The sequence below is a fragment of the Drosophila biarmipes genome, chromosome 2R (genome assembly GCF_025231255.1).
Source record: "Drosophila biarmipes strain raj3 chromosome 2R, RU_DBia_V1.1, whole genome shotgun sequence".
In the NCBI taxonomy this organism is placed as follows: domain Eukaryota; kingdom Metazoa; phylum Arthropoda; class Insecta; order Diptera; family Drosophilidae; genus Drosophila; species Drosophila biarmipes.
Genome location: NC_066615.1, coordinates 6,355,674 through 6,380,784, shown reverse-complemented (window position 1 = coordinate 6,380,784; position 25,111 = coordinate 6,355,674). Strand labels below are relative to the sequence as shown.

Here is a 25,111-nt window from a genome sequence, read left to right as displayed (position 1 = left end):
GCAAAAAGTTGTTGACGAGGCCAACAACACGCGGTGTTCCCAAGCGGTCCATCATCTAAGTACTAACCGCGCCCGACGCTGCTTAATTTCGGTGATCGGACGAGAACCGATGTATTCAGCGTGGTATGGTCGTTGGCGAAAGTCGCAGGGCTAAGCGCTGGGCTTATATTCCAAATTGGAACGCCGGTCCTGCCTAGAGGCTGCCCTTGATTCTATTTACTCGTACACTACCTTCGGCCAATATTGAAAGTGCTTTGATCGTAATAAAAGATTAAAAAGGGTTTGGAGTCGTTTGCTTGAAAAATCAGTGCAAGAAATAATTTGAAAATATTCGAATAGTCGAAATTTTGGATAAATTGATTCGAATTTGCAGTTGCAGAGAAAAATGGTATTCAGTTGGCGTTGAAATATATAAGAGCGGCAAAAAGTTGTTGACGAGGCAAACAACACGCGGTGTTCCCAAGCGGTCCATCATCTAAGTACTAACCGCGCCCGACGCTGCTTAATTTCGGTGATCGAACGAGAACCGATGTATTCAGCGTGGTATGGTCGTTGGCGAAAGTCGCAGGGCTAAGCGCTGGCCTTATATTCCAAATTGGAACGCCGGTCCTGCCTAGAGGCTGCCCTTGATTCTATTTACTCGTACACTACCTTCGGCCAATATTGAAAGTGCTTTGAATCGTAATAAAAGATTAAAAAGGGTTTGGAGTCGTTTGCTTGAAAAATCAGTGCAAGAAATAATTTGGAAATATTCGAATAGTCGAAATTTTGGATAAATTGATTCGAATTTGCAGTTGCAGAGAAAAATGGTATTCAGATGGCGTTGAAATATATAAGAGCGGCAAAAAGTTGTTGACGAGGCCAACAACACGCGGTGTTCCCAAGCGGTCCATCATCTAAGTACTAACCGAGCCCGACGCTGCTTAATTTCGGTGATCGGACGAGAACCGATGTATTCAGCGTGGTATGGTCGTTGGCGAAAGTCGCAGGGCTAAGCGCTGGGCTTATATTCCAAATTGGAACGCCGGTCCTGCCTAGAGGCTGCCCTTGATTCTATTTACTCGTACACTACCTTCGGCCAATATTGAAAGTGCTTTGAATCGTAATAAAAGATTAAAAAGGGTTTGGAGTCGTTTGCTTGAAAAATCAGTGCAAGAAATAATTTGGAAATATTCGAATAGTCGAAATTTTGGATAAATTGATTCGAATTTGCAGTTGCAGAGAAAAATGGTATTCAGATGGCGTTGAAATATATAAGAGCGGCAAAAAGTTGTTGACGAGGCCAACAACACGCGGTGTTCCCAAGCGGTCCATCATCTAAGTACTAACCGCGCCCGACGCTGCTTAATTTCGGTGATTGGACGAGAACCGATGTATTCAGCGTGGTATGGTCGTTGGCGAAAGTCGCAGGGCTAAGCGCTGGGCTTATATTCCAAATTGGAACGCCGGTCCTGCCTAGAGGCTGCCCTTGATTCTATTTACTCGTACACTACCTTCGGCCAATATTGAAAGTGCTTTGAATCGTAATAAAAGATTAAAAAGGGTTTGGAGTCGTTTGCTTGAAAAATCAGTGCAAGAAATAATTTGGAAATATTCGAATAGTCGAAATTTTGGATAAATTGATTCGAATTTGCAGTTGCAGAGAAAAATGGTATTCAGATGGCGTTGAAATATATAAGAGCGGCAAAAAGTTGTTGACGAGGCCAACAACACGCGGTGTTCCCAAGCGGTCCATCATCTAAGTACTAACCGCGCCCGACGCTGCTTAATTTCGGTGATCGGACGAGAACCGATATATTCAGCGTGGTATGGTCGTTGGCGAAAGTCGCAGGGCTAAGCGCTGGCCTTATATTCCAAATTGGAACGCCGGTCCTGCCTAGAGGCTGCCCTTGATTCTATTTACTCGTACACTACCTTCGGCCAATATTGAAAGTGCTTTGAATCGTAATAAAAGATTAAAAAGGGTTTGGAGTCGTTTGCTTGAAAAATCAGTGCAAGAAATAATTTGGAAATATTCGAATAGTCGAAATTTTGGATAAATTGATTCGAATTTGCAGTTGCAGAGAAAAATGGTATTCAGATGGCGTTGAAATATATAAGAGCGGCAAAAAGTTGTTGACGAGGCCAACAACACGCGGTGTTCCCAAGCGGTCCATCATCTAAGTACTAACCGCGCCCGACGCTGCTTAATTTCGGTGATCGGACGAGAACCGATGTATTCAGCGTGGTATGGTCGTTGGCGAAAGTCGCAGGGCTAAGCGCTGGCCTTATATTCCAAATTGGAACGCCGGTCCTGCCTAGAGGCTGCCCTTGATTCTATTTACTCGTACACTACCTTCGGCCAATATTGAAAGTGCTTTGAATCGTAATAAAAGATTAAAAAGGGTTTGGAGTCGTTTGCTTGAAAAATCAGTGCAAGAAATAATTTGGAAATATTCGAATAGTCGAAATTTTGGATAAATTGATTCGAATTTGCAGTTGCAGAGAAAAATGGTATTCAGATGGCGTTGAAATATATAAGAGCGGCAAAAAGTTGTTGACGAGGCCAACAACACGCGGTGTTCCCAAGCGGTCCATCATCTAAATACTAACCGCGCCCGACGCTGCTTAATTTCGGTGATCGGACGAGAACCGATGTATTCAGCGTGGTATGGTCGTTGGCGAAAGTCGCAGGGCTAAGCGCTGGCCTTATATTCCAAATTGGAACGCCGGTCCTGCCTAGAGGCTGCCCTTGATTCTATTTACTCGTACACTACCTTCGGCCAATATTGAAAGTGCTTTGAATCGTAATAAAAGATTAAAAAGGGTTTGGAGTCGTTTGCTTGAAAAATCAGTGCAAGAAATAATTTGGAAATATTCGAATAGTCGAAATTTTGGATAAATTGATTCGAATTTGCAGTTGCAGAGAAAAATGGTATTCAGATGGCGTTGAAATATATAAGAGCGGCAAAAAGTTGTTGACGAGGCCAACAACACGCGGTGTTCCCAAGCGGTCCATCATCTAAGTACTAACCGCGCCCGACGCTGCTTAATTTCGGTGATCGGACGAGAACCGATGTATTCAGCGTGGTATGGTCGTTGGCGAAAGTTGCAGAGCTAAGCGCTGGGCTTATATTCCAAATTGGAACGCCGGTCCTGCCTAGAGGCTGCCCTTGATTCTATTTACTCGTACACTACCTTCGGCCAATATTGAAAGTGCTTTGAATCGTAATAAAAGATTAAAAAGGGTTTGGAGTCGTTTGCTTGAAAAATCAGTGCAAGAAATAATTTGGAAATATTCGAATAGTCGAAATTTTGGATAAATTGATTCGAATTTGCAGTTGCAGAGAAAAATGGTATTCAGATGGCGTTGAAATATATAAGAGCGGCAAAAAGTTGTTGACGAGGCCAACAAGACGCGGTGTTCCCAAGCGGTCCCTCATCTAAGTACTAACCGCGCCCGACGCTGCTTAATTTCGGTGATCGGACGAGAACCGATGTATTCAGCGTGGTATGGTCGTTGGCGAAAGTCGCAGGGCTAAGCGCTGGGCTTATATTCCAAATTGGAACGCCGGTCCTGCCTAGAGGCTGCCCTTGATTCTATTTACTCGTACACTACCTTCGGCCAATATTGAAAGTGCTTTGAATCGTAATAAAAGATTAAAAAGGGTTTGGAGTCGTTTGCTTGAAAAATCAGTGCAAGAAATAATTTGGAAATATTCGAATAGTCGAAATTTTGGATAAATTGATTCGAATTTGCAGTTGCAGAGAAAAATGGTATTCAGATGGCGTTGAAATATATAAGAGCGGCAAAAAGTTGTTGACGAGGCCAACAACACGCGGTGTTCCCAAGCGGTCCATCATCTAAGTACTAACCGCGCCCGACGCTGCTTAATTTCGGTGATCGGACGAGAACCGATGTATTCAGCGTGGTATGGTCGTTGGCGAAAGTCGCAGGGCTAAGCGCTGGGCTTATATTCCAAATTGGAACGCCGGTCCTGCCTAGAGGCTGCTCTTGATTCTATTTACTCGTACACTACCTTCGGCCAATATTGAAAGTGCTTTGAATCGTAATAAAAGATTAAAAAGGGTTTGGAGTCGTTTGCTTGAAAAATCAGTGCAAGAAATAATTTGGAAATATTCGAATAGTCGAAATTTTGGATAAATTGATTCGAATTTGCAGTTGCAGAGAAAAATGGTATTCAGATGGCGTTGAAATATATAAGAGCGGCAAAAAGTTGTTGACGAGGCCAACAACACGCGGTGTTCCCAAGCGGTCCATCATCTAAGTACTAACCGCGCCCGACGCTGCTTAATTTCGGTGATCGGACGAGAACCGATGTATTCAGCGTGGTATGGTCGTTGGCGAAAGTCGCAGGGCTAAGCGCTGGCCTTATATTCCAAATTGGAACGCCGGTCCTGCCTAGAGGCTGCCCTTGATTCTATTTACTCGTACACTACCTTCGGCCAATATTGAAAGTGCTTTGAATCGTAATAAAAGATTAAAAAGGGTTTGGAGTCGTTTGCTTGAAAAATCAGTGCAAGAAATAATTTGGAAATATTCGAATAGTCGAAATTTTGGATAAATTGATTCGAATTTGCAGTTGCAGAGAAAAATGGTATTCAGATGGCGTTGAAATATATAAGAGCGGCAAAAAGTTGTTGACGAGGCCAACAACACGCGGTGTTCCCAAGCGGTCCATCATCTAAGTACTAACCGCGCCCGACGCTGCTTAATTTCGGTGATCGGACGAGAACCGATGTATTCAGCGTGGTATGGTCGTTGGCGAAAGTCGCAGGGCTAAGCGCTGGGCTTATATTCCAAATTGGAACGCCGGTCCTGCCTAGAGGCTGCCCTTGATTCTATTTACTCGTACACTACCTTCGGCCAATATTGAAAGTGCTTTGAATCGTAATAAAAGATTAAAAAGGGTTTGGAGTCGTTTGCTTGAAAAATCAGTGCAAGAAATAATTTGGAAATATTCGAATAGTCGAAATTTTGGATAAATTGATTCGAATTTGCAGTTGCAGAGAAAAATGGTATTCAGATGGCGTTGAAATATATAAGAGCGGCAAAAAGTTGTTGACGAGGCCAACAACACGCGGTGTTCCCAAGCGGTCCATCATCTAAGTACTAACCGCGCCCGACGCTGCTTAATTTCGGTGATCGGACGAGAACCGATGTATTCAGCGTGGTATGGTCGTTGGCGAAAGTCGCAGAGCTAAGCGCTGGGCTTATATTCCAAATTGGAACGCCGGTCCTGCCTAGAGGCTGCCCTTGATTCTATTTACTCGTACACTACCTTCGGCCAATATTGAAAGTGGTTTGAATCGTAATAAAAGATTAAAAAGGGTTTGGAGTCGTTTGCTTGAAAAATCAGTGCAAGAAATAATTTGGAAATATTCGAATAGTCGAAATTTTGGATAAATTGATTCGAATTTGCAGTTGCAGAGAAAAATGGTATTCAGATGGCGTTGAAATATATAAGAGCGGCAAAAAGTTGTTGACGAGGCCAACAACACGCGGTGTTCCCAAGCGGTCCATCATCTAAGTACTAACCGCGCCCGACGCTGCTTAATTTCGGTGATCGGACGAGAACCGATGTATTCAGCGTGGTATGGTCGTTGGCGAAAGTCGCAGGGCTAAGCGCTGGCCTTATATTCCAAATTGGAACGCCGGTCCTGCCTAGAGGCTGCCCTTGATTCTATTTACTCGTACACTACCTTCGGCCAATATTGAAAGTGCTTTGAATCGTAATAAAAGATTAAAAAGGGTTTGGAGTCGTTTGCTTGAAAAATCAGTGCAAGAAATAATTTGGAAACATTCGAATAGTCGAAATTTTGGATAAATTGATTCGAATTTGCAGTTGCAGAGAAAAATGGTATTCAGATGGCGTTGAAATATATAAGAGCGGCAAAAAGTTGTTGACGAGGCCAACAACACGCGGTGTTCCCAAGCGGTCCATCATCTAAGTACTAACCGCGCCCGACGCTGCTTAATTTCGGTGATCGGACGAGAACCGATGTATTCAGCGTGGTATGGTCGTTGGCGAAAGTCGCAGGGCTAAGCGCTGGGCTTATATTCCAAATTGGAACGCCGGTCCTGCCTAGAGGCTGCCCTTGATTCTATTTACTCGTACACTACCTTCGGCCAATATTGAAAGTGCTTTGAATCGTAATAAAAGATTAAAAAGGGTTTGGAGTCGTTTGCTTGAAAAATCAGTGCAAGAAATAATTTGGAAATATTCGAATAGTCGAAATTTTGGATAAATTGATTCGAATTTGCAGTTGCAGAGAAAAATGGTATTCAGATGGCGTTGAAATATATAAGAGCGGCAAAAAGTTGTTGACGAGGCCAACAACACGCGGTGTTCCCAAGCGGTCCATCATCTAAGTACTAACCGCGCCCGACGCTGCTTAATTTCGGTGATCGGACGAGAACCGATGTATTCAGCGTGGTATGGTCGTTGGCGAAAGTCGCAGGGCTAAGCGCTGGGCTTATATTCCAAATTGGAACGCCGGTCCTGCCTAGAGGCTGCCCTTGATTCTATTTACTCGTACACTACCTTCGGCCAATATTGAAAGTGCTTTGAATCGTAATAAAAGATTAAAAAGGGTTTGGAGTCGTTTGCTTGAAAAATCAGTGCAAGAAATAATTTGGAAACATTCGAATAGTCGAAATTTTGGATAAATTGATTCGAATTTGCAGTTGCAGAGAAAAATGGTATTCAGATGGCGTTGAAATATATAAGAGCGGCAAAAAGTTGTTGACGAGGCCAACAACACGCGGTGTTCCCAAGCGGTCCATCATCTAAGTACTAACCGCGCCCGACGCTGCTTAATTTCGGTGATCGGACGAGAACCGATGTATTCAGCGTGGTATGGTCGTTGGCGAAAGTCGCAGGGCTAAGCGCTGGCCTTATATTCCAAATTGGAACGCCGGTCCTGCCTAGAGGCTGCCCTTGATTCTATTTACTCGTACACTACCTTCGGCCAATATTGAAAGTGTTTTGAATCGTAATAAAAGATTAAAAAGGGTTTGGAGTCGTTTGCTTGAAAAATCAGTGCAAGAAATAATTTGGAAATATTCGAATAGTCGAAATTTTGGATAAATTGATTCGAATTTGCAGTTGCAGAGAAAAATGGTATTCAGATGGCGTTGAAATATATAAGAGCGGCAAAAAGTTGTTGACGAGGCCAACAACACGCGGTGTTCCCAAGCGGTCCATCATCTAAGTACTAACCGCGCCCGACGCTGCTTAATTTCGGTGATCGGACGAGAACCGATGTATTCAGCGTGGTATGGTCGTTGGCGAAAGTCGCAGGGCTAAGCGCTGTGCTTATATTCCAAATTGGAACGCCGGTCCTGCCTAGAGGCTGCCCTTGATTCTATTTACTCGTACACTACCTTCGGCCAATATTGAAAGTGCTTTGAATCGTAATAAAAGATTAAAAAGGGTTTGGAGTCGTTTGCTTGAAAAATCAGTGCAAGAAATAATTTGGAAATATTCGAATAGTCGAAATTTTGGATAAATTGATTCGAATTTGCAGTTGCAGAGAAAAATGGTATTCAGATGGCGTTGAAATATATAAGAGCGGCAAAAAGTTGTTGACGAGGCCAACAACACGCGGTGTTCCCAAGCGGTCCATCATCTAAGTACTAACCGCGCCCGACGCTGCTTAATTTCGGTGATCGGACGAGAACCGATGTATTCAGCGTGGTATGGTCGTTGGCGAAAGTCGCAGGGCTAAGCGCTGGGCTTATATTCCAAATTGGAACGCCGGTCCTGCCTAGAGGCTGCCCTTGATTCTATTTACTCGTACACTACCTTCGGCCAATATTGAAAGTGCTTTGAATCGTAATAAAAGATTAAAAAGGGTTTGGAGTCGTTTGCTTGAAAAATCAGTGCAAGAAATAATTTGGAAATATTCGAATAGTCGAAATTTTGGATAAATTGATTCGAATTTGCAGTTGCAGAGAAAAATGGTATTCAGATGGCGTTGAAATATATAAGAGCGGCAAAAAGTTGTTGACGAGGTCAACAGCACGCGGTGTTCCCAAGCGGTCCATCATCTAAGTACTAACCGCGCCCGACGCTGCTTAATTTCGGTGATCGGACGAGAACCGATGTATTCAGCGTGGTATGGTCGTTGGCGAAAGTCGCAGGGCTAAGCGCTGGCCTTATATTCCAAATTGGAACGCCGGTCCTGCCTAGAGGCTGCCCTTGATTCTATTTACTCGTACACTACCTTCGGCCAATATTGAAAGTGCTTTGAATCGTAATAAAAGATTAAAAAGGGTTTGGAGTCGTTTGCTTGAAAAATCAGTGCAAGAAATAATTTGGAAATATTCGAATAGTCGAAATTTTGGATAAATTGATTCGAATTTGCAGTTGCAGAGAAAAATGGTATTCAGATGGCGTTGAAATATATAAGAGCGGCAAAAAGTTGTTGACGAGGCCAACAACACGCGGTGTTCCCAAGCGGTCCATCATCTAAGTACTAACCGCGCCCGACGCTGCTTAATTTCGGTGATCGGACGAGAACCGATGTATTCAGCGTGGTATGGTCGTTGGCGAAAGTCGCAGGGCTAAGCGCTGGGCTTATATTCCAAATTGGAACGCCGGTCCTGCCTAGAGGCTGCCCTTGATTCTATTTACTCGTACACTACCTTCGGCCAATATTGAAAGTACTTTGAATCGTAATAAAATATTAAAAAGGGTTTGGAGTCGTTTGCTTGAAAAATCAGTGCAAGAAATAATTTGGAAATATTCGAATAGTCGAAATTTTGGATAAATTGATTCGAATTTGCAGTTGCAGAGAAAAATGGTATTCAGATGGCGTTGAAATATATAAGAGCGGCAAAAAGTTGTTGACGAGGCCAACAACACGCGGTGTTCCCAAGCGGTCCCTCATCTAAGTACTAACCGCGCCCGACGCTGCTTAATTTCGGTGATCGGACGAGAACCGATGTATTCAGCGTGGTATGGTCGTTGGCGAAAGTCGCAGGGCTAAGCGCTGGGCTTATATTCCAAATTGGAACGCCGGTCCTGCCTAGAGGCTGCCCTTGATTCTATTTACTCGTACACTACCTTCGGCCAATATTGAAAGTGCTTTGAATCGTAATAAAAGATTAAAAAGGGTTTGGAGTCGTTTGCTTGAAAAATCAGTGCAAGAAATAATTTGGAAATATTCGAATAGTCGAAATTTTGGATAAATTGATTCGAATTTGCAGTTGCAGAGAAAAATGGTATTCAGATGGCGTTGAAATATATAAGAGCGGCAAAAAGTTGTTGACGAGGCCAACAACACGCGGTGTTCCCAAGCGGTCCATCATCTAAGTACTAACCGCGCCCGACGCTGCTTAATTTCGGTGATCGGACGAGAACCGATGTATTCAGCGTGGTATGGTCGTTGGCGAAAGTCGCAGGGCTAAGCGCTGGGCTTATATTCCAAATTGGAACGCCGGTTCTGCCTAGAGGCTGCCCTTGATTCTATTTACTCGTACACTACCTTCGGCCAATATTGAAAGTGCTTTGAATCGTAATAAAAGATTAAAAAGGGTTTGGAGTCGTTTGCTTGAAAAATCAGTGCAAGAAATAATTTGGAAATATTCGAATAGTCGAAATTTTGGATAAATTGATTCGAATTTGCAGTTGCAGAGAAAAATGGTATTCAGATGGCGTTGAAATATATAAGAGCGGCAAAAAGTTGTTGACGAGGCCAACAACACGCGGTGTTCCCAAGCGGTCCATCATCTAAGTACTAACCGCGCCCGACGCTGCTTAATTTCGGTGATCGGACGAGAACCGATGTATTCAGCGTGGTATGGTCGTTGGCGAAAGTCGCAGGGCTAAGCGCTGGGCTTATATTCCAAATTGGAACGCCGGTCCTGCCTAGAGGCTGCCCTTGATTCTATTTACTCGTACACTACCTTCGGCCAATATTGAAAGTGCTTTGAATCGTAATAAAAGATTAAAAAGGGTTTGGAGTCGTTTGCTTGAAAAATCAGTGCAAGAAATAATTTGGAAATATTCGAATAGTCGAAATTTTGGATAAATTGATTCGAATTTGCAGTTGCAGAGAAAAATGGTATTCAGATGGCGTTGAAATATATAAGAGCGGCAAAAAGTTGTTGACGAGGCCAACAACACGCGGTGTTTCCAAGCGGTCCATCATCTAAGTACTAACCGCGCCCGACGCTGCTTAATTTCGGTGATCGGACGAGAACCGATGTATTCAGCGTGGTATGGTCGTTGGCGAAAGTCGCAGGGCTAAGCGCTGGGCTTATATTCCAAATTGGAACGCCGGTCCTGCCTAGAGGCTGCCCTTGATTCTATTTACTCGTACACTACCTTCGGCCAATATTGAAAGTGCTTTGAATCGTAATAAAAGATTAAAAAGGGTTTGGAGTCGTTTGCTTGAAAAATCAGTGCAAGAAATAATTTGGAAATATTCGAATAGTCGAAATTTTGGATAAATTGATTCGAATTTGCAGTTGCAGAGAAAAATGGTATTCAGATGGCGTTGAAATATATAAGAGCGGCAAAAAGTTGTTGACGAGGCCAACAACACGCGGTGTTCCCAAGCGGTCCATCATCTAAGTACTAACCGCGCCCGACGCTGCTTAATTTCGGTGATCGGACGACAACCGATGTATTCAGCGTGGTATGGTCGTTGGCGAAAGTCGCAGGGCTAAGCGCTGGGCTTATATTCCAAATTGGAACGCCGGTCCTGCCTAGAGGCTGCCCTTGATTCTATTTACTCGTACACTACCTTCGGCCAATATTGAAAGTGCTTTGAATCGTAATAAAAGATTAAAAAGGGTTTGGAGTCGTTTGCTTGAAAAATCAGTGCAAGAAATAATTTGGAAATATTCGAATAGTCGAAATTTTGGATAAATTGATTCGAATTTGCAGTTGCAGAGAAAAATGGTATTCAGATGGCGTTGAAATATATAAGAGCGGCAAAAAGTTGTTGACGAGGCCAACAACACGCGGTGTTCCCAAGCGGTCCATCATCTAAGTACTAACCGCGCCCGACGCTGCTTAATTTCGGTGATCGGACGAGAACCGATGTATTCAGCGTGGTATGGTCGTTGGCGAAAGTCGCAGGGCTAAGCGCTGGGCTTATATTCCAAATTGGAACGCCGGTCCTGCCTAGAGGCTGCCCTTGATTCTATTTACTCGTACACTACCTTCGGCCAATATTGAAAGTGCTTTGAATCGTAATAAAAGATTAAAAAGGGTTTGGAGTCGTTTGCTTGAAAAATCAGTGCAAGAAATAATTTGGAAATATTCGAATAGTCGAAATTTTGGATAAATTGATTCGAATTTGCAGTTGCAGAGAAAAATGGTATTCAGATGGCGTTGAAATATATAAGAGCGGCAAAAAGTTGTTGACGAGGCCAACAACACGCGGTGTTCCCAAGCGGTCCATCATCTAAGTACTAACCGCGCCCGACGCTGCTTAATTTCGGTGATCGGACGAGAACCGATGTATTCAGCGTGGTATGGTCGTTGGCGAAAGTCGCAGGGCTAAGCGCTGGCCTTATATTCCAAATTGGAACGCCGGTCCTGCCTAGAGGCTGCCCTTGATTCTATTTACTCGTACACTACCTTCGGCCAATATTGAAAGTGCTTTGAATCGTAATAAAAGATTAAAAAGGGTTTGGAGTCGTTTGCTTGAAAAATCAGTGCAAGAAATAATTTGGAAATATTCGAATAGTCGAAATTTTGGATAAATTGATTCGAATTTGCAGTTGCAGAGAAAAATGGTATTCAGATGGCGTTGAAATATATAAGAGCGGCAAAAAGTTGTTGACGAGGCCAACAACACGCGGTGTTCCCAAGCGGTCCATCATCTAAGTACTAACCGCGCCCGACGCTGCTTAATTTCGGTGATCGGACGAGAACCGATGTATTCAGCGTGGTATGGTCGTTGGCGAAAGTCGCAGGGCTAAGCGCTGGGCTTATATTCCAAATTGGAACGCCGGTCCTGCCTAGAGGCTGCCCTTGATTCTATTTACTCGTACACTACCTTCGGCCAATATTGAAAGTGCTTTGAATCGTAATAAAAGATTAAAAAGGGTTTGGAGTCGTTTGCTTGAAAAATCAGTGCAAGAAATAATTTGGAAATATTCGAATAGTCGAAATTTTGGATAAATTGATTCGAATTTGCAGTTGCAGAGAAAAATGGTATTCAGATGGCGTTGAAATATATAAGAGCGGCAAAAAGTTGTTGACGAGGCCAACAACACGCGGTGTTCCCAAGCGGTCCATCATCTAAGTACTAACCGCGCCCGACGCTGCTTAATTTCGGTGATCGGACGAGAACCGATGTATTCAGCGTGGTATGGTCGTTGGCGAAAGTCGCAGGGCTAAGCGCTGGGCTTATATTCCAAATTGGAACGCCGGTCCTGCCTAGAGGCTGCCCTTGATTCTATTTACTCGTACACTACCTTCGGCCAATATTGAAAGTGCTTTGAATCGTAATAAAAGATTAAAAAGGGTTTGGAGTCGTTTGCTTGAAAAATCAGTGCAAGAAATAATTTGGAAATATTCGAATAGTCGAAATTTTGGATAAATTGATTCGAATTTGCAGTTGCAGAGAAAAATGGTATTCAGATGGCGTTGAAATATATAAGAGCGGCAAAAAGTTGTTGACGAGGCCAACAACACGCGGTGTTCCCAAGCGGTCCATCATCTAAGTACTAACCGCGCCCGACGCTGCTTAATTTCGGTGATCGGACGAGAACCGATGTATTCAGCGTGGTATGGTCGTTGGCGAAAGTCGCAGGGCTAAGCGCTGGGCTTATATTCCAAATTGGAACGCCGGTCCTGCCTAGAGGCTGCCCTTGATTCTATTTACTCGTACACTACCTTCGGCCAATACTGAAAGTGCTTTGAATCGTAATAAAAGATTAAAAAGGGTTTGGAGTCGTTTGCTTGAAAAATCAGTGCAAGAAATAATTTGGAAATATTCGAATAGTCGAAATTTTGGATAAATTGATTCGCAGGGCTAAGCGCTGGCCTTATATTCCAAATTGGAACGCCGGTCCTGCCTAGAGGCTGCCCTTGATTCTATTTACTCGTACACTACCTTCGGCCAATATTGAAAGTGCTTTGAATCGTAATAAAAGATTAAAAAGGGTTTGGAGTCGTTTGCTTGAAAAATCAGTGCAAGAAATAATTTGGAAATATTCGAATAGTCGAAATTTTGGATAAATTGATTCGAATTTGCAGTTGCAGAGAAAAATGGTATTCAGATGGCGTTGAAATATATAAGAGCGGCAAAAAGTTGTTGACGAGGCCAACAACACGCGGTGTTCCCAAGCGGTCCATCATCTAAGTACTAACCGCGCCCGACGCTGCTTAATTTCGGTGATCGGACGAGAACCGATGTATTCAGCGTGGTATGGTCGTTGGCGAAAGTCGCAGGGCTAAGCGCTGGGCTTATATTCCAAATTGGAACGCCGGTCCTGCCTAGAGGCTGCCCTTGATTCTATTTACTCGTACACTACCTTCGGCCAATACTGAAAGTGCTTTGAATCGTAATAAAAGATTAAAAAGGGTTTGGAGTCGTTTGCTTGAAAAATCAGTGCAAGAAATAATTTGAAAATATTCGAATAGTCGAAATTTTGGATAAATTGATTCGAATTTGCAGTTGCAGAGAAAAATGGTATTCAGATGGCGTTGAAATATATAAGAGCGGCAAAAAGTTGTTGACGAGGCCAACAACACGCGGTGTTCCCAAGCGGTCCATCATCTAAGTACTAACCGCGCCCGACGCTGCTTAATTTCGGTGATCGGACGAGAACCGATGTATTCAGCGTGGTATGGTCGTTGGCGAAAGTCGCAGGGCTAAGCGCTGGCCTTATATTCCAAATTGGAACGCCGGTCCTGCCTAGAGGCTGCCCTTGATTCTATTTACTCGTACACTACCTTCGGCCAATATTGAAAGTGCTTTGAATCGTAATAAAAGATTAAAAAGGGTTTGGAGTCGTTTGCTTGAAAAATCAGTGCAAGAAATAATTTGGAAATATTCGAATAGTCGAAATTTTGGATAAATTGATTCGAATTTGCAGTTGCAGAGAAAAATGGTATTCAGATGGCGTTGAAATATATAAGAGCGGCAAAAAGTTGTTGACGAGGCCAACAACACGCGGTGTTCCCAAGCGGTCCATCATCTAAGTACTAACCGCGCCCGACGCTGCTTAATTTCGGTGATCGGACGAGAACCGATGTATTCAGCGTGGTATGGTCGTTGGCGAAAGTCGCAGGGCTAAGCGCTGGGCTTATATTCCAAATTGGAACGCCGGTCCTGCCTAGAGGCTGCCCTTGATTCTATTTACTCGTACACTACCTTCGGCCAATATTGAAAGTGCTTTGAATCGTAATAAAAGATTAAAAAGGGTTTGGAGTCGTTTGCTTGAAAAATCAGTGCAAGAAATAATTTGGAAATATTCGAATAGTCGAAATTTTGGATAAATTGATTCGAATTTGCAGTTGCAGAGAAAAATGGTATTCAGATGGCGTTGAAATATATAAGAGCGGCAAAAAGTTGTTGACGAGGCCAACAACACGCGGTGTTCCCAAGCGGTCCATCATCTAAGTACTAACCGCGCCCGACGCTGCTTAATCTCGGTGATCGGACGAGAACCGATGTATTCAGCGTGGTATGGTCGTTGGCGAAAGTCGCAGGGCTAAGCGCTGGCCTTATATTCCAAATTGGAACGCCGGTCCTGCCTAGAGGCTGCCCTTGATTCTATTTACTCGTACACTACCTTCGGCCAATATTGAAAGTGCTTTGAATCGTAATAAAAGATTAAAAAGGGTTTGGAGTCGTTTGCTTGAAAAATCAGTGCAAGAAATAATTTGGAAATATTCGAATAGTCGAAATTTTGGATAAATTGATTCGAATTTGCAGTTGCAGAGAAAAATGGTATTCAGATGGCGTTGAAATATATAAGAGCGGCAAAAAGTTGTTGACGAGGCCAACAACACGCGGTGTTCCCAAGCGGTCCATCATCTAAGTACTAACCGCGCCCGACGCTGCTTAATTTCGGTGATCGGACGAGAACCGATGTATTCAGCGTGGTATGGTCGTTGGCGAAAGTCGCAGGGCTAAGCGCTGGCCTTATATTCCAAATTGGAACGCCGGTCCTGCCTAGAGGCTGCCCTTGATTCTATTTACTCGTACACTACCTTCGGCCAATATTGAAAGTGCTTTGAATCGTAATAAAAGATTAAAAAGGGTTTGGAGTCGTTTGCTTGAAAAATCAGTGCAAGAAATAATTTGGAAATATTCGAATAGTCGAAATTTTGGATAAATTGATTCGAATTTGCAGTTGCAGAGAAAAATGGTATTCAGATGGCGTTGAAATATATAAGAGCGGCAAAAAGTTGTTGACGAGGCCAACAACACGCGGTGTTCCCAAGCGGTCCATCATCTAAGTACTAACCGCGCCCGACGCTGCTTAATTTCGGTGATCGGACGAGAACCGATGTATTCAGCGTGGTATGGTCGTTGGCGAAAGTCGCAGGGCTAAGCGCTGGGCTTATATTCCAAATTGGAACGCCGGTCCTGCCTAGAGGCTGCCCTTGATTCTATTTACTCGTACACTACCTTCGGCCAATACTGAAAGTGCTTTGAATCGTAATAAAAGATTAAAAAGGGTTTGGAGTCGTTTGCTTGAAAAATCAGTGCAAGAAATAATTTGAAAATATTCGAATAGTCGAAATTTTGGATAAATTGATTCGAATTTGCAGTTGCAGAGAAAAATGGTATTCAGATGGCGTTGAAATATATAAAAGCGGCAAAAAGTTGTTGACGAGGCCAACAACACGCGGTGTTCCCAAGCGGTCCATCATCTAAGTACTAACCGCGCCCGACGCTGCTTAATTTCGATGATCGGACGAGAACCGATGTATTCAGCGTGGTATGGTCGTTGGCGAAAGTCGCAGGGCTAAGCGCTGGCCTTATATTGCAAATTGGAACGCCGGTCCTGCCTAGAGGCTGGCCTTGATTCTATTTACTCGTACACTACCTTCGGCCAATATTGGAAGTGCTTTGAATCGTAATAAAAAGATTAAAAAGGGTTTGGATTCGTTTGCTTAAAAAATCATAAATAGTCGAAATTTTGGATAAATTGATTCGAATTTGCAGTTGCAGAGAAAAATGGTATTCAGATGGCGTTGAAATATATAAAAGCGGCAAAAAGTTGTTGACGAGGCCAACAACACGCGGTGTTCCCAAGCGGTTTATCATCTAAGTACTAACCGCTCCCGACGCTGCTTTATTTCGGTGATCGGACGAGAACCGATGTATTCAGCGTGGTATGGTCGTTGGCGAAAGTCGCAGGGCTAAGCGCTGGCCTTATATTCCAAATTAGAACGCCGGTCCTGCCTAGAGGCTGGCCTTGATTCTATTTACTCGTACACTACCTTCGGCCAATATTGGAAGTGCTTTGAATCGTAATAAAAAGATTAAAAAGGGTTTGGAGTCGTTTGCTTGAAAAATCATAAATAGTCGAAATTTTGGATAAATTGATTCGAATTTGCAGTTGCAGAGAAAAATGGTATTCAGATGGCGTTGAAATATATAAAAGCGGCAAAAAGTTGTTGACGAGGCCAACAACACGCGGTGTTCCCAAGCGGTCCATCATCTAAGTACTAACCGCTCCCGACGCTGCTTTATTTCGGTGATCGGACGAGAACCGATGTATTCAGCGTGGTATGGTCGTTGGCGAAAGTCGCAGGGCTAAGCGCTGGGCTTATATTCCAAATTGGAACGCCGGTCCTGCCTAGAGGCTGCCCTTGATTCTATTTACTCGTACACTACCTTCGGCCAATATTGAAAGTGCTTTGAATCGTAATAAAAGATTAAAAAGGGTTTGGAGTCGTTTGCTTGAAAAATCAGTGCAAGAAATAATTTGGAAATATTCGAATAGTCGAAATTTTGGATAAATTGATTCGAATTTGCAGTTGCAGAGAAAAATGGTTTTCAGATGGCGTTGAAATATATAAGAGCGGCAAAAAGTTGTTGACGAGGCCAACAACACGCGGTGTTCCCAAGCGGTCCATCATCTAAGTACTAACCGCGCCCGACGCTGCTTAATTTCGATGATCGGACGAGAACCGATGTATTCAGCGTGGTATGGTCGTTGGCGAAAGTCGCAGGGCTAAGCGCTGGCCTTATATTGCAAATTGGAACGCTGGTCCTGCCTAGAGGCTGCCCTTGATTCTATTTACTCGTACACTACCTTCAGCCAATATTGGAAGTGCTTTGAATCATAATAAAAGATTAAAAAGGGTTTGGAGTCGTTTGCTTGAAAAATCAGTGCAAGAAATAATTTGGAAATATTTGAATAGTCGAAATTTTGGATAAATTGATTCGAATTTGCAGTTGCAGAGAAAAATGGTATTCAGATGGCGTTGAAATATATAAAAGCGGCAAAAAGTTGTTGACGAGGCCAACAACACGCGGTGTTCCCAAGCGGTCCATCATCTAAGTACTAACCGCTCCCGACGCTGCTTTATTTCGGTGATCGGACGAGAACCGATGTATTCAGCGTGGTATGGTCGTTGGCGAAAGTCGCAGGGCTAAGCGCTGGCCTTATATTCCAAATTGGAACGCCGGTCCTGCCTAGAGGCTGGCCTTGATTCTATTTACTCGTACACTACCTTCGGCCAATATTGAAAGTGCTTTGAATCGTAATAAAAAGATTAAAAAGGGTTTGGAGTCGTTTGCTTGAAAAATCATAAATAGTCGAAATTTTGGATAAATTGATTCGAATTTGCAGTTGCAGAGAAAAATGGTATTCAGATGGCGTTGAAATATATAAAAGCGGCAAAAAGTTGTTGACGAGGCCAACAACACGCGGTGTTCCCAAGCGGTCCATCATCTAAGTACTAACCGCGCCCGACGCTGCTTAATTTCGGTGATCGGACGAGAACCGATGTATTCAGCGTGGTATGGTCGTTGGAGAAAGTCGCAGGGCTAAGCGCTGGCCTTATATTCCAAATTGGAACGCCGGTCCTGCCTAGAGGCTGCCCTTGATTCTATTTACTCGTACACTACCTTCGGCCAATATTGAAAGTGCTTTGAATCATAATAAAAGATTAAAAAGGGTTTGGAGTCGTTTGCTTGAAAAATCAGTGCAAGAAATAATTTGGAAATATTTGAATAGTCGAAATTTTGGATAAATTGATTCGAATTTGCAGTTGCAGAAAAAAATGGTATTCAGATGGCGTTGAAATATATAAAAGCGGCAAAAAGTTGTTGACGAGGCCAACAACACGCGGTGTTCCCAAGCGGTCCATCATCTAAGTACTAACCGCGCCCGACGCTGCTTAATTTCGGTGATCGGACGAGAACCGATGTATTCAGCGTGGTATGGTCGTTGGCGAAAGTCGCAGGGCTAAGCGCTGGCCTTATATATATATATATCCTGCCTAGAGGCTGCCCTTGATTCTATTTACTCGTACACTACCTTCGGCCAATATTGGAAGTGCTTTGAATCGTAATAAAAAGATTAAAAAGGGTTTGGAGTCGTTTGCTTGAAAAATCATAAATAGTCGAAATTTTGGATAAATTGATTCGAATTTGCAGTTGCAGAGAAAAATGGTATTCAGATGGCGTTGAAAAATATAAAAGCGGAAAGAAGTTGTTCCAAATTTTAAAAATAAAATTTAGAGCAATAAATTTCAAAAGTGTTTATGTTTGGGCTCAGCTCTACGGTAGCTCGGTAGCTTTACGGTAGCTCCAATTAAGCCAAAATAAATAATGTTGTTCGTCGTAAAAATTCCATTGTCGATGGAAACTTCATAAATCAGTCGAGTATTAGCTTCCTTCGAAATTCTTAGAAAAAGTCTTCGAACTATTCTCGACTCCCCATCTCCCCGTGACAAAATATTTCAATGGCTTACGTGTCAATTTGCAAAGGGGTAACTTCTGAGACCCGTCCCTTCACCTCTCTAACCACCAAGAGGTCATGCGGAATAAGCGTGGAAGGGCGGGTCAGTTGACGCTGTTGTTTTCATAAGTTGTTGCCATTGTCGTTGCTGCCTCTCCTGCATTTGTTTTGGCATGTTTATTGCACTGTCAACGGCAATGCATGAAAAGTTTTAGTTAGCCAAGTTAAGTTGTTGCTGGTGACAAACCCTCTGCGTGCAGGACCCGTATTTGCTCCCCGGGAGTCATCCGGCTCTCCCCTGACCTCCTCCGGTCTTGCCCGACCGTAACTGTTAACGTGTTTGAAGTCAAATTGTTTGCAGTCACGTGACCAGCGAAAGCAGCCACAGCAGCAGCAGTAACTGTGAACGCAAAACAACTTTATCCATGATTAATCAGTAGCATTTAAATGTGCATAATATCCTGGGCAGGGCTGCTCCTTTGGTGATACAACTGCTGTCCTTCTGGCCAAGCTCGAGTGCCCGGCCAACAGATGGGCGACCGACCTGCTTATGATTAATTTAATGCATTCAAAATTTAACTACAACTTCATTTCGCTTTATGGCGCCGGCCAACTAATCGCCGTGCGTTAATTAATTTTAATAACCATCTTTATTTTACCTAACAGCTGGCCAAGTCACGCGTGTGTGCTGCTTTAACTGTGCCATCGTAAATGTTTAATGGCAAAACACTTAGTTGGCCAAAGTGGAGAGCTTTGGTAGCGCAACAAAAGTATGTACACCCACTCATTTAAGTGAAAAAAGAATTATAAATAAAAACGTTTCCACCGAATAGGTTTTCCTAATTTTAGTATGACTTTAATTAATTTTAATTTCGAAACCACTTACAAAGATGCCTGAATGTATGCCTCATTTTTTTTTAATCCGGAAGTCTGATAAGCTGCCTACTCTGCTTTGACTGTTTTTAAAAGGTTGAAAATGTTATAGCCTGTGAGTTCACTTTTCAAGGACATATATTCACAGAAGTCAATTTCCGTTTCACAGATATGAGTACGCATAATCGTAACATACAACCATTCTTTGGCTTCACCTTCTATACCACCCCTATAAGGAGGTTTTGCCTTCTTTAAGGGGTTTTTCCTTTGTGGCCCCGTTCCGAGAATTCGTTTGCCTTTGAATTCATTCCTGTTGTGGCGGTAGGGCAGCAGTGTATTGTAAATATTCATTACATGTGTGCTGCAAATTTTAATTTTTTCGCAAAACTGCAAACCCAAAGAGGGTGGCTCACACACTTACCATACCGCACTGTACAAAACACTCTGGCTCCCAACGCATTTCCCCTTGAGGGACGAGGGTTGGCACTGAGTGCACGACATTCATTGTGCTTAATGAATACTCGCATCCATTACGCTTGCATTATGTATGTAATGTCATAAATAATCAACAAAAAACGTGCGCAGCGAAAACCATATAAAATTTGCCAATATTGCTTAAAATACCGACAACAGATGCCAGAAATTCGCTATGCTTATGTCAATGTGGTTTATTATTTTCGCCAACTTATTTTTTGGTTGTGGTCTAATGTTCGAAATTTTCTCGGAGAACATTTGTTAATGAGGTTGGAGGATAAGGGTGTTGGTGTAGTTAGGAGTACATTTATTGTACCTGCTAGACAAAGAATAAGATGGTGGATCTAGCCATGTCCGTCTGTACGTGTAAACGCTGGTATCTCGAAAACTATAAGATCTAGAATGGTGGGGCTATGGATGCATATTCAGCAGAGAGCCACGCCCGCTCTACCGCCCATAACACTAAAACCCGCCCAGCACATACAATTTTTAATATTTTATGGTGGCAGGTGGCTTGTGAACAAAAACAGCCGATTTACTGCAAGCATATCCCTCTCTCCCTTTAGCTGACGGATATCTAATAGCCGAGGCCATCGACCAAAGCGTTGTCTCTTGATTTTATAATTTCAAAAAGATTTTATTTCCGAATACAAATTAAACTAAATTTGAAAGACTTAATTTTAGAAATTATAAGTATTTCCATAGCAAAGTCATCTTTCTTATGTCTAATGTCAAAATAACCCGTGTTGAATGAGGTATGGATCGTATTTATTTTGTTTTGAAAATATTTATGTATTTAGTCGGAGTTTAGTACTTCATTATGATCCCTAAGTCTCGAATAAAAAGCCACCCCACCAACCCTTTCAGCTTGTCTTGGCAGTTTGAACAAATGTGCACTACAGATGCCGCAAAAAAAGGAGTTGTATCTCATACATCAGCGCATTCTTCTGGATTTTTGAGGTAGGGTAACGCTTTCCTCGGAGAGATTGCAATCGAGTGGTTCACCAACAACCCTTTTCACGCTGTTAACCAACTATCAGTGACCCTCGCTTTTGTCACCCTCCGAGGACATGCGTAGATGGCCGGGTTCTCGGAATGGTTCTGGGCTCTCGATTCAGGCGTACCTGCCGAGCTCGTAACCCCGCCATTAATACTCATTAGTAGCCGAGGTTCGGCGTGTGCCTTTATCAGCCATTTAGCCACTTTGTGTAATCCCAGGGAGCACAACAACCGCAACAAAATGCGTGTTTATTTGGGTGTGGGTCTCGGGTTGTTTTTATTTTTGTCTATACTCTTAATAATATTAAAAAATACACCCAGGGGGACAACGATTCGGTTTGTTTGGTTAGTTTCGCTGGTGGTGGTGGCGGTGACGCTGGCGGTGGCCCGATGTATCTGACCGTTTTGCTGGGGCAGACGCATAAATTTCCTTTGTCTAAACCCCCAAGACAATTAGAGGCACGGCAGGGAAATAATGTCAGGGGCGGGTGGCTCGGTGGTTCGTTGGTTTGGTGGGTAAGAAGTGCAAAAATCGTTTTATATCCATTGAGAAAGACAATATAACAAAACACATACAATGCCAGTGACATGCGACATTTCTCAAGTGATAAATGATGTCGCCCGTTACTTGCATTGGCTTTTTGAGTAGCAGTCGTCTCTACAGTTTGAGCCACGTTTATTTGCGCTGTAAAATGGTTTAGCATTTGACTAGCCCCCTACTTTCTACTTTTTTCTCTTCTAAGTTTTTTGCGAGTGTGTGCGAGGAAAATGAATTGCATGGCTTGTTTACTGTCATGTTAGCCAAACGAGTTGACAAGCGCAACGGCATTTGATTGGCTCCGAGGAAAGGCTTTTCCGCTTAATCCTAGTGAGATCTACGCAGCAGATTGAAGTAGCTGTAGGCCCCACGAACAATCTGCAAAGGAGACCGTTTGAAATCGTTTGGAATCCATCGACTCTGGGCTTTTACGTCTATAAAGGTCCTCAGATTCAGATCGACCAGCAGGGCGCGCATCCTCATCGGCCGTTGGGCATGCATCATCACAAAGACCAGCATCCGTTGCAAAGAAATATCGAAGTCGTACCATCCGCAGGAGAAGTAAGCGAGGGACAACTCGTCGTGCTGAAAAATTAAAGTTTGAAGGAGTCGACTCAACAAAAACGAAATAGACAACGATTGGAAGTGCATATTGGTTACCATATGGGAAAGCTTTCTTCTGAATAAATGTGCCCTCATACATTCCTTCTTCAGGGAATTATGAATGAATGTTTTAAAAAATAAAAAAAATGTTTAAATTTCTGCTTTTCCTATACTCACACACTCAACAATTAAGGTGGCATGCCAATGGTAGATCCACAGTATGCCAGCCATCACAAAAAGATAAATAAACATAAAGAAGTAATCCATTTTGCCGGGGACCTATTTTACCATATTTGCTATTATTTTAAACAACGAATTAAAAAAGTTTTTTTCTTACGCCAGCTGTCAGGGCAAAAAAGAGAAAGCATATGAGGACCGAGAAGATTATGAAATCGACCATGACGGGCACGCAAATCAGATACTGTAGCTCCTGAATAAATTTTCGAAGTCTCAGTTGCTCGTCTACAAATTCCTTGAAGAGTTGCATTCGCCAGTAGGTTAGCTCACTGGCTGTCAGCTGATCCAACACCAAGTTTCGGCTTAGCCGTGTGATCTTTGAGTGGCCAACAATAAATAGGTATTTGTTTAATAATATGGGGTAACTTACATCCATCTCCTCTACCCGCTTGTTGAGAATCTGCAGCTTGAGGTTCACGTACTTCATGAGGCACGTGATGAAGGTGTGCCACAACGGAATGGTTGTGATTCCCAGGGCTAAAGCGTACCAGGGTCCCAAATATCCGATTACGAAGTTATCACACAGTTCTCGAAAGGGAAACAGCTGGAACAGCAGGATAGGCCGCTCCTCACCGCGCCGCACTGCTGCCATATTGAACACCGATTTCGGTAGAAACCAAGTCCTATAGATGCAGTCCGAATAGGCTATCAAGCCAGCAATAACCGACGGCACCCACAGTACTAAGGTAATGGTTCGGGTATATACCTGCGTGTCCATCAGGAGATCCATCTCCCGGTTGTCTGCCACGAACATTAGGTTCTGGATATCCTCGTAGGCCACTCGCAGAAGGTAAATTACTCCTAAATATGAAACAGGCTTTAAGATAAGGGCTGAAGTGTTTTGTTGGGGTAATTTAATTTTTCGGAAACGTTCACTTACTTAGAATCATTTTAGCGAAATTAAACTAATGGTTAAATTCTGGTTAAATTTATGCGGCCCAAAAAACAATTTCATAGCTTGTCTGACCGGATTTGCCTGTTAATTGTGTGAAAACTTAAAGTTTCCTTCTTAAAATAAACCTCACATTAAGAAATCGAATTTGTCTTTCTCTAAAAATTAGCTTAATGTTAACTTTATCTGCACGATAAGAAACTAAAACTTCAACATAGCATTTTGAAATAGTACCATTTCCAAAATTATCCCCACATTCAGAAAATTTGTCTTTCCGAAAAACAAAAATTTTAACATTACAATATGAATTCGATTGTGGAGTAGGATCATTTGAAAAATTAAGCTCACCCTGAGAAAACTAATATGTCTTTGAATTATTATTAACCTAATCTGCAAAATAAAAAACTTTAACTTTAACATAACATGAAGAAAGAGGCGCTGAATCAATGGGTAACTTGGACTTATATTTAAACTTACTCTCCCTTTGTACATAGGCATTCGCCGTGGCGATAGATACTGTGAAGTACTGGACAGCAGTGGCCCAGCTTGTAGCCCCATCGTTGAGATTTTCGTATCCCCGGAAAACCCGGGCCAGCATTAGGGTACAGCTCAGCCAAATAGAGGCCGTGAAAACGGTGCAACGTAGGAGACTAATCCACGGTCTCTTCTGATCCGTGGATGCCACATATCCGTACCATCGAAAGCACCTCAGATGGGTTCTAAAGATGGGATCATCGAAGGTTTCAGGCGAGAGCACGAGTTCCCCTACCTTAAACATGGTAACTGTTAGGACCATACCTGCGTCAAGGGTCTTTTATAGGACCGTGGATGTAAGGTGTTGCGGTGCCAAGTAGGATAATTAGCTTGGGGCCCTTTAAGTGCCAATAATTGTCAAGTAAGTGTCACTGTTTACCGATTTACCGACAGGTGCTGCAGTTCTGCATAGACGATTTGGTGCCAAGTGTAAGCCCTCCAGGCAGATGGCCTTCAAATGTGTGTTGGCAAGTTTAAATTCGATTTGCATGTTACGCTCTCCGGCACCCAAAACTTTGTCCATATCCAGGAGCAGTAATGTCAAACGTGTTTAGGCAGCGTTGCATGCGAGTGAAATTTGCTAGTGAAATTAAACTTTTCCCAACTTGTTCTGGCCACTTTCCGAGAGTGCCCCCTTCCGGCAGTCCAGAGAGCCGGAGTGTAATCAGGTAATGGAAAACGAATAAATAAGGTCTGAGAGCAGTCCTCGCCGGGCTTTAATAAAATTAATTTTTGATCTCTGCTGGATGGGTCGGATTGCAACGGCAGCCAAATGGGGACCGGAGTCAATCAAGTGGTCAGATTGCGTTACCAACTATCTACCATCGACCCAAGTAACCTCACATGCTGCCAAAGGTCCTTCCGGCAAAGTGGCATTCAAGGAAATCAAATGCGAGCAGCCGACACCATGAGAGCCCGAGGACCCGGGGCGGGTATTCTGAATCGGAAAATCGAGTCGAGAATCCCGACTCGTTTTTGCATGTGACAATCATATGCAGGAGCTGAGTAATTCGCCAATATATACATGGGCATCAACGGATATTGTATCTGCGGAGCGGAGCACGAG

The 25,111-nt window shown here is 43.1% G+C and overlaps 1 protein-coding gene, 29 non-coding genes and 15 pseudogenes across 30 annotated transcripts; all 45 read right to left on the bottom strand.

Annotated features, from left to right (window-relative positions):
- Positions 1–18: 18 nt before the first annotated feature.
- Positions 19–137, bottom strand: LOC127011159 (5S ribosomal RNA). The gene has a single exon (XR_007764213.1). It is a non-coding gene; the product is annotated as a 5S ribosomal RNA (ribosomal RNA).
- A 301-nt stretch (positions 138–438) lies between these two features.
- On the bottom strand, positions 439–557 carry LOC127011440 (5S ribosomal RNA; annotated as a pseudogene).
- A 302-nt stretch (positions 558–859) lies between these two features.
- On the bottom strand, positions 860–978 carry LOC127011446 (5S ribosomal RNA; annotated as a pseudogene).
- A 302-nt stretch (positions 979–1,280) lies between these two features.
- Positions 1,281–1,399, bottom strand: LOC127011451 (5S ribosomal RNA; annotated as a pseudogene).
- Positions 1,400–1,701: 302 nt separating this feature from the next.
- LOC127011123 (5S ribosomal RNA) lies at positions 1,702–1,820 on the bottom strand. The gene has a single exon (XR_007764177.1). It is a non-coding gene; the product is annotated as a 5S ribosomal RNA (ribosomal RNA).
- Positions 1,821–2,122: 302 nt separating this feature from the next.
- On the bottom strand, positions 2,123–2,241 carry LOC127011158 (5S ribosomal RNA). The gene has a single exon (XR_007764212.1). It is a non-coding gene; the product is annotated as a 5S ribosomal RNA (ribosomal RNA).
- A 302-nt stretch (positions 2,242–2,543) lies between these two features.
- On the bottom strand, positions 2,544–2,662 carry LOC127011429 (5S ribosomal RNA; annotated as a pseudogene).
- Positions 2,663–2,964: 302 nt separating this feature from the next.
- Positions 2,965–3,083, bottom strand: LOC127011157 (5S ribosomal RNA). Its single transcript, XR_007764211.1, has one exon. It is a non-coding gene; the product is annotated as a 5S ribosomal RNA (ribosomal RNA).
- A 302-nt stretch (positions 3,084–3,385) lies between these two features.
- Positions 3,386–3,504, bottom strand: LOC127011421 (5S ribosomal RNA; annotated as a pseudogene).
- Positions 3,505–3,806: 302 nt separating this feature from the next.
- Positions 3,807–3,925, bottom strand: LOC127011156 (5S ribosomal RNA). Its single transcript, XR_007764210.1, has one exon. It is a non-coding gene; the product is annotated as a 5S ribosomal RNA (ribosomal RNA).
- A 302-nt stretch (positions 3,926–4,227) lies between these two features.
- Positions 4,228–4,346, bottom strand: LOC127011155 (5S ribosomal RNA). The gene has a single exon (XR_007764209.1). It is a non-coding gene; the product is annotated as a 5S ribosomal RNA (ribosomal RNA).
- Positions 4,347–4,648: 302 nt separating this feature from the next.
- On the bottom strand, positions 4,649–4,767 carry LOC127011153 (5S ribosomal RNA). The gene has a single exon (XR_007764207.1). It is a non-coding gene; the product is annotated as a 5S ribosomal RNA (ribosomal RNA).
- Positions 4,768–5,069: 302 nt separating this feature from the next.
- LOC127011152 (5S ribosomal RNA) lies at positions 5,070–5,188 on the bottom strand. The gene has a single exon (XR_007764206.1). It is a non-coding gene; the product is annotated as a 5S ribosomal RNA (ribosomal RNA).
- Positions 5,189–5,490: 302 nt separating this feature from the next.
- Positions 5,491–5,609, bottom strand: LOC127011151 (5S ribosomal RNA). Its single transcript, XR_007764205.1, has one exon. It is a non-coding gene; the product is annotated as a 5S ribosomal RNA (ribosomal RNA).
- A 302-nt stretch (positions 5,610–5,911) lies between these two features.
- Positions 5,912–6,030, bottom strand: LOC127011150 (5S ribosomal RNA). Its single transcript, XR_007764204.1, has one exon. It is a non-coding gene; the product is annotated as a 5S ribosomal RNA (ribosomal RNA).
- A 302-nt stretch (positions 6,031–6,332) lies between these two features.
- LOC127011149 (5S ribosomal RNA) lies at positions 6,333–6,451 on the bottom strand. The gene has a single exon (XR_007764203.1). It is a non-coding gene; the product is annotated as a 5S ribosomal RNA (ribosomal RNA).
- A 302-nt stretch (positions 6,452–6,753) lies between these two features.
- LOC127011148 (5S ribosomal RNA) lies at positions 6,754–6,872 on the bottom strand. Its single transcript, XR_007764202.1, has one exon. It is a non-coding gene; the product is annotated as a 5S ribosomal RNA (ribosomal RNA).
- Positions 6,873–7,174: 302 nt separating this feature from the next.
- LOC127011147 (5S ribosomal RNA) lies at positions 7,175–7,293 on the bottom strand. Its single transcript, XR_007764201.1, has one exon. It is a non-coding gene; the product is annotated as a 5S ribosomal RNA (ribosomal RNA).
- Positions 7,294–7,595: 302 nt separating this feature from the next.
- LOC127011146 (5S ribosomal RNA) lies at positions 7,596–7,714 on the bottom strand. Its single transcript, XR_007764200.1, has one exon. It is a non-coding gene; the product is annotated as a 5S ribosomal RNA (ribosomal RNA).
- A 302-nt stretch (positions 7,715–8,016) lies between these two features.
- On the bottom strand, positions 8,017–8,135 carry LOC127011459 (5S ribosomal RNA; annotated as a pseudogene).
- Positions 8,136–8,437: 302 nt separating this feature from the next.
- Positions 8,438–8,556, bottom strand: LOC127011145 (5S ribosomal RNA). Its single transcript, XR_007764199.1, has one exon. It is a non-coding gene; the product is annotated as a 5S ribosomal RNA (ribosomal RNA).
- Positions 8,557–8,858: 302 nt separating this feature from the next.
- On the bottom strand, positions 8,859–8,977 carry LOC127011104 (5S ribosomal RNA). The gene has a single exon (XR_007764158.1). It is a non-coding gene; the product is annotated as a 5S ribosomal RNA (ribosomal RNA).
- Positions 8,978–9,279: 302 nt separating this feature from the next.
- Positions 9,280–9,398, bottom strand: LOC127011144 (5S ribosomal RNA). Its single transcript, XR_007764198.1, has one exon. It is a non-coding gene; the product is annotated as a 5S ribosomal RNA (ribosomal RNA).
- A 302-nt stretch (positions 9,399–9,700) lies between these two features.
- On the bottom strand, positions 9,701–9,819 carry LOC127011142 (5S ribosomal RNA). Its single transcript, XR_007764196.1, has one exon. It is a non-coding gene; the product is annotated as a 5S ribosomal RNA (ribosomal RNA).
- Positions 9,820–10,121: 302 nt separating this feature from the next.
- Positions 10,122–10,240, bottom strand: LOC127011437 (5S ribosomal RNA; annotated as a pseudogene).
- Positions 10,241–10,542: 302 nt separating this feature from the next.
- LOC127011469 (5S ribosomal RNA) lies at positions 10,543–10,661 on the bottom strand (annotated as a pseudogene).
- A 302-nt stretch (positions 10,662–10,963) lies between these two features.
- On the bottom strand, positions 10,964–11,082 carry LOC127011141 (5S ribosomal RNA). The gene has a single exon (XR_007764195.1). It is a non-coding gene; the product is annotated as a 5S ribosomal RNA (ribosomal RNA).
- A 302-nt stretch (positions 11,083–11,384) lies between these two features.
- LOC127011140 (5S ribosomal RNA) lies at positions 11,385–11,503 on the bottom strand. Its single transcript, XR_007764194.1, has one exon. It is a non-coding gene; the product is annotated as a 5S ribosomal RNA (ribosomal RNA).
- A 302-nt stretch (positions 11,504–11,805) lies between these two features.
- On the bottom strand, positions 11,806–11,924 carry LOC127011139 (5S ribosomal RNA). Its single transcript, XR_007764193.1, has one exon. It is a non-coding gene; the product is annotated as a 5S ribosomal RNA (ribosomal RNA).
- Positions 11,925–12,226: 302 nt separating this feature from the next.
- LOC127011138 (5S ribosomal RNA) lies at positions 12,227–12,345 on the bottom strand. Its single transcript, XR_007764192.1, has one exon. It is a non-coding gene; the product is annotated as a 5S ribosomal RNA (ribosomal RNA).
- A 302-nt stretch (positions 12,346–12,647) lies between these two features.
- Positions 12,648–12,766, bottom strand: LOC127011137 (5S ribosomal RNA). Its single transcript, XR_007764191.1, has one exon. It is a non-coding gene; the product is annotated as a 5S ribosomal RNA (ribosomal RNA).
- A 522-nt stretch (positions 12,767–13,288) lies between these two features.
- LOC122818387 (5S ribosomal RNA) lies at positions 13,289–13,407 on the bottom strand. Its single transcript, XR_006367885.1, has one exon. It is a non-coding gene; the product is annotated as a 5S ribosomal RNA (ribosomal RNA).
- A 302-nt stretch (positions 13,408–13,709) lies between these two features.
- Positions 13,710–13,828, bottom strand: LOC122818388 (5S ribosomal RNA). Its single transcript, XR_006367886.1, has one exon. It is a non-coding gene; the product is annotated as a 5S ribosomal RNA (ribosomal RNA).
- Positions 13,829–14,130: 302 nt separating this feature from the next.
- On the bottom strand, positions 14,131–14,249 carry LOC122818390 (5S ribosomal RNA). Its single transcript, XR_006367888.1, has one exon. It is a non-coding gene; the product is annotated as a 5S ribosomal RNA (ribosomal RNA).
- Positions 14,250–14,551: 302 nt separating this feature from the next.
- LOC122818391 (5S ribosomal RNA) lies at positions 14,552–14,670 on the bottom strand (annotated as a pseudogene).
- Positions 14,671–14,972: 302 nt separating this feature from the next.
- LOC122818392 (5S ribosomal RNA) lies at positions 14,973–15,091 on the bottom strand. Its single transcript, XR_006367890.1, has one exon. It is a non-coding gene; the product is annotated as a 5S ribosomal RNA (ribosomal RNA).
- A 302-nt stretch (positions 15,092–15,393) lies between these two features.
- LOC122818393 (5S ribosomal RNA) lies at positions 15,394–15,512 on the bottom strand. Its single transcript, XR_006367891.1, has one exon. It is a non-coding gene; the product is annotated as a 5S ribosomal RNA (ribosomal RNA).
- A 302-nt stretch (positions 15,513–15,814) lies between these two features.
- Positions 15,815–15,933, bottom strand: LOC122818394 (5S ribosomal RNA; annotated as a pseudogene).
- A 278-nt stretch (positions 15,934–16,211) lies between these two features.
- LOC122818395 (5S ribosomal RNA) lies at positions 16,212–16,330 on the bottom strand (annotated as a pseudogene).
- Positions 16,331–16,608: 278 nt separating this feature from the next.
- Positions 16,609–16,727, bottom strand: LOC122818401 (5S ribosomal RNA; annotated as a pseudogene).
- Positions 16,728–17,029: 302 nt separating this feature from the next.
- On the bottom strand, positions 17,030–17,148 carry LOC122818402 (5S ribosomal RNA; annotated as a pseudogene).
- A 302-nt stretch (positions 17,149–17,450) lies between these two features.
- On the bottom strand, positions 17,451–17,569 carry LOC122818413 (5S ribosomal RNA; annotated as a pseudogene).
- Positions 17,570–17,847: 278 nt separating this feature from the next.
- Positions 17,848–17,966, bottom strand: LOC122818396 (5S ribosomal RNA; annotated as a pseudogene).
- A 302-nt stretch (positions 17,967–18,268) lies between these two features.
- Positions 18,269–18,387, bottom strand: LOC122818397 (5S ribosomal RNA). Its single transcript, XR_006367895.1, has one exon. It is a non-coding gene; the product is annotated as a 5S ribosomal RNA (ribosomal RNA).
- Positions 18,388–22,106: 3,719 nt separating this feature from the next.
- LOC108029465 (odorant receptor 56a) lies at positions 22,107–24,289 on the bottom strand. The gene is made up of 6 exons (XM_017101715.1): positions 23,989–24,289; positions 22,990–23,420; positions 22,720–22,935; positions 22,560–22,661; positions 22,212–22,364; positions 22,107–22,157 (listed from the first exon to the last, which is right to left on the bottom strand). The coding sequence occupies exons 1-6, from the start codon at positions 24,287–24,289 to the stop codon at positions 22,107–22,109; spliced, it is 1,254 nt and encodes a 417-aa protein (XP_016957204.1).
- Positions 24,290–25,111: the final 822 nt, after the last annotated feature.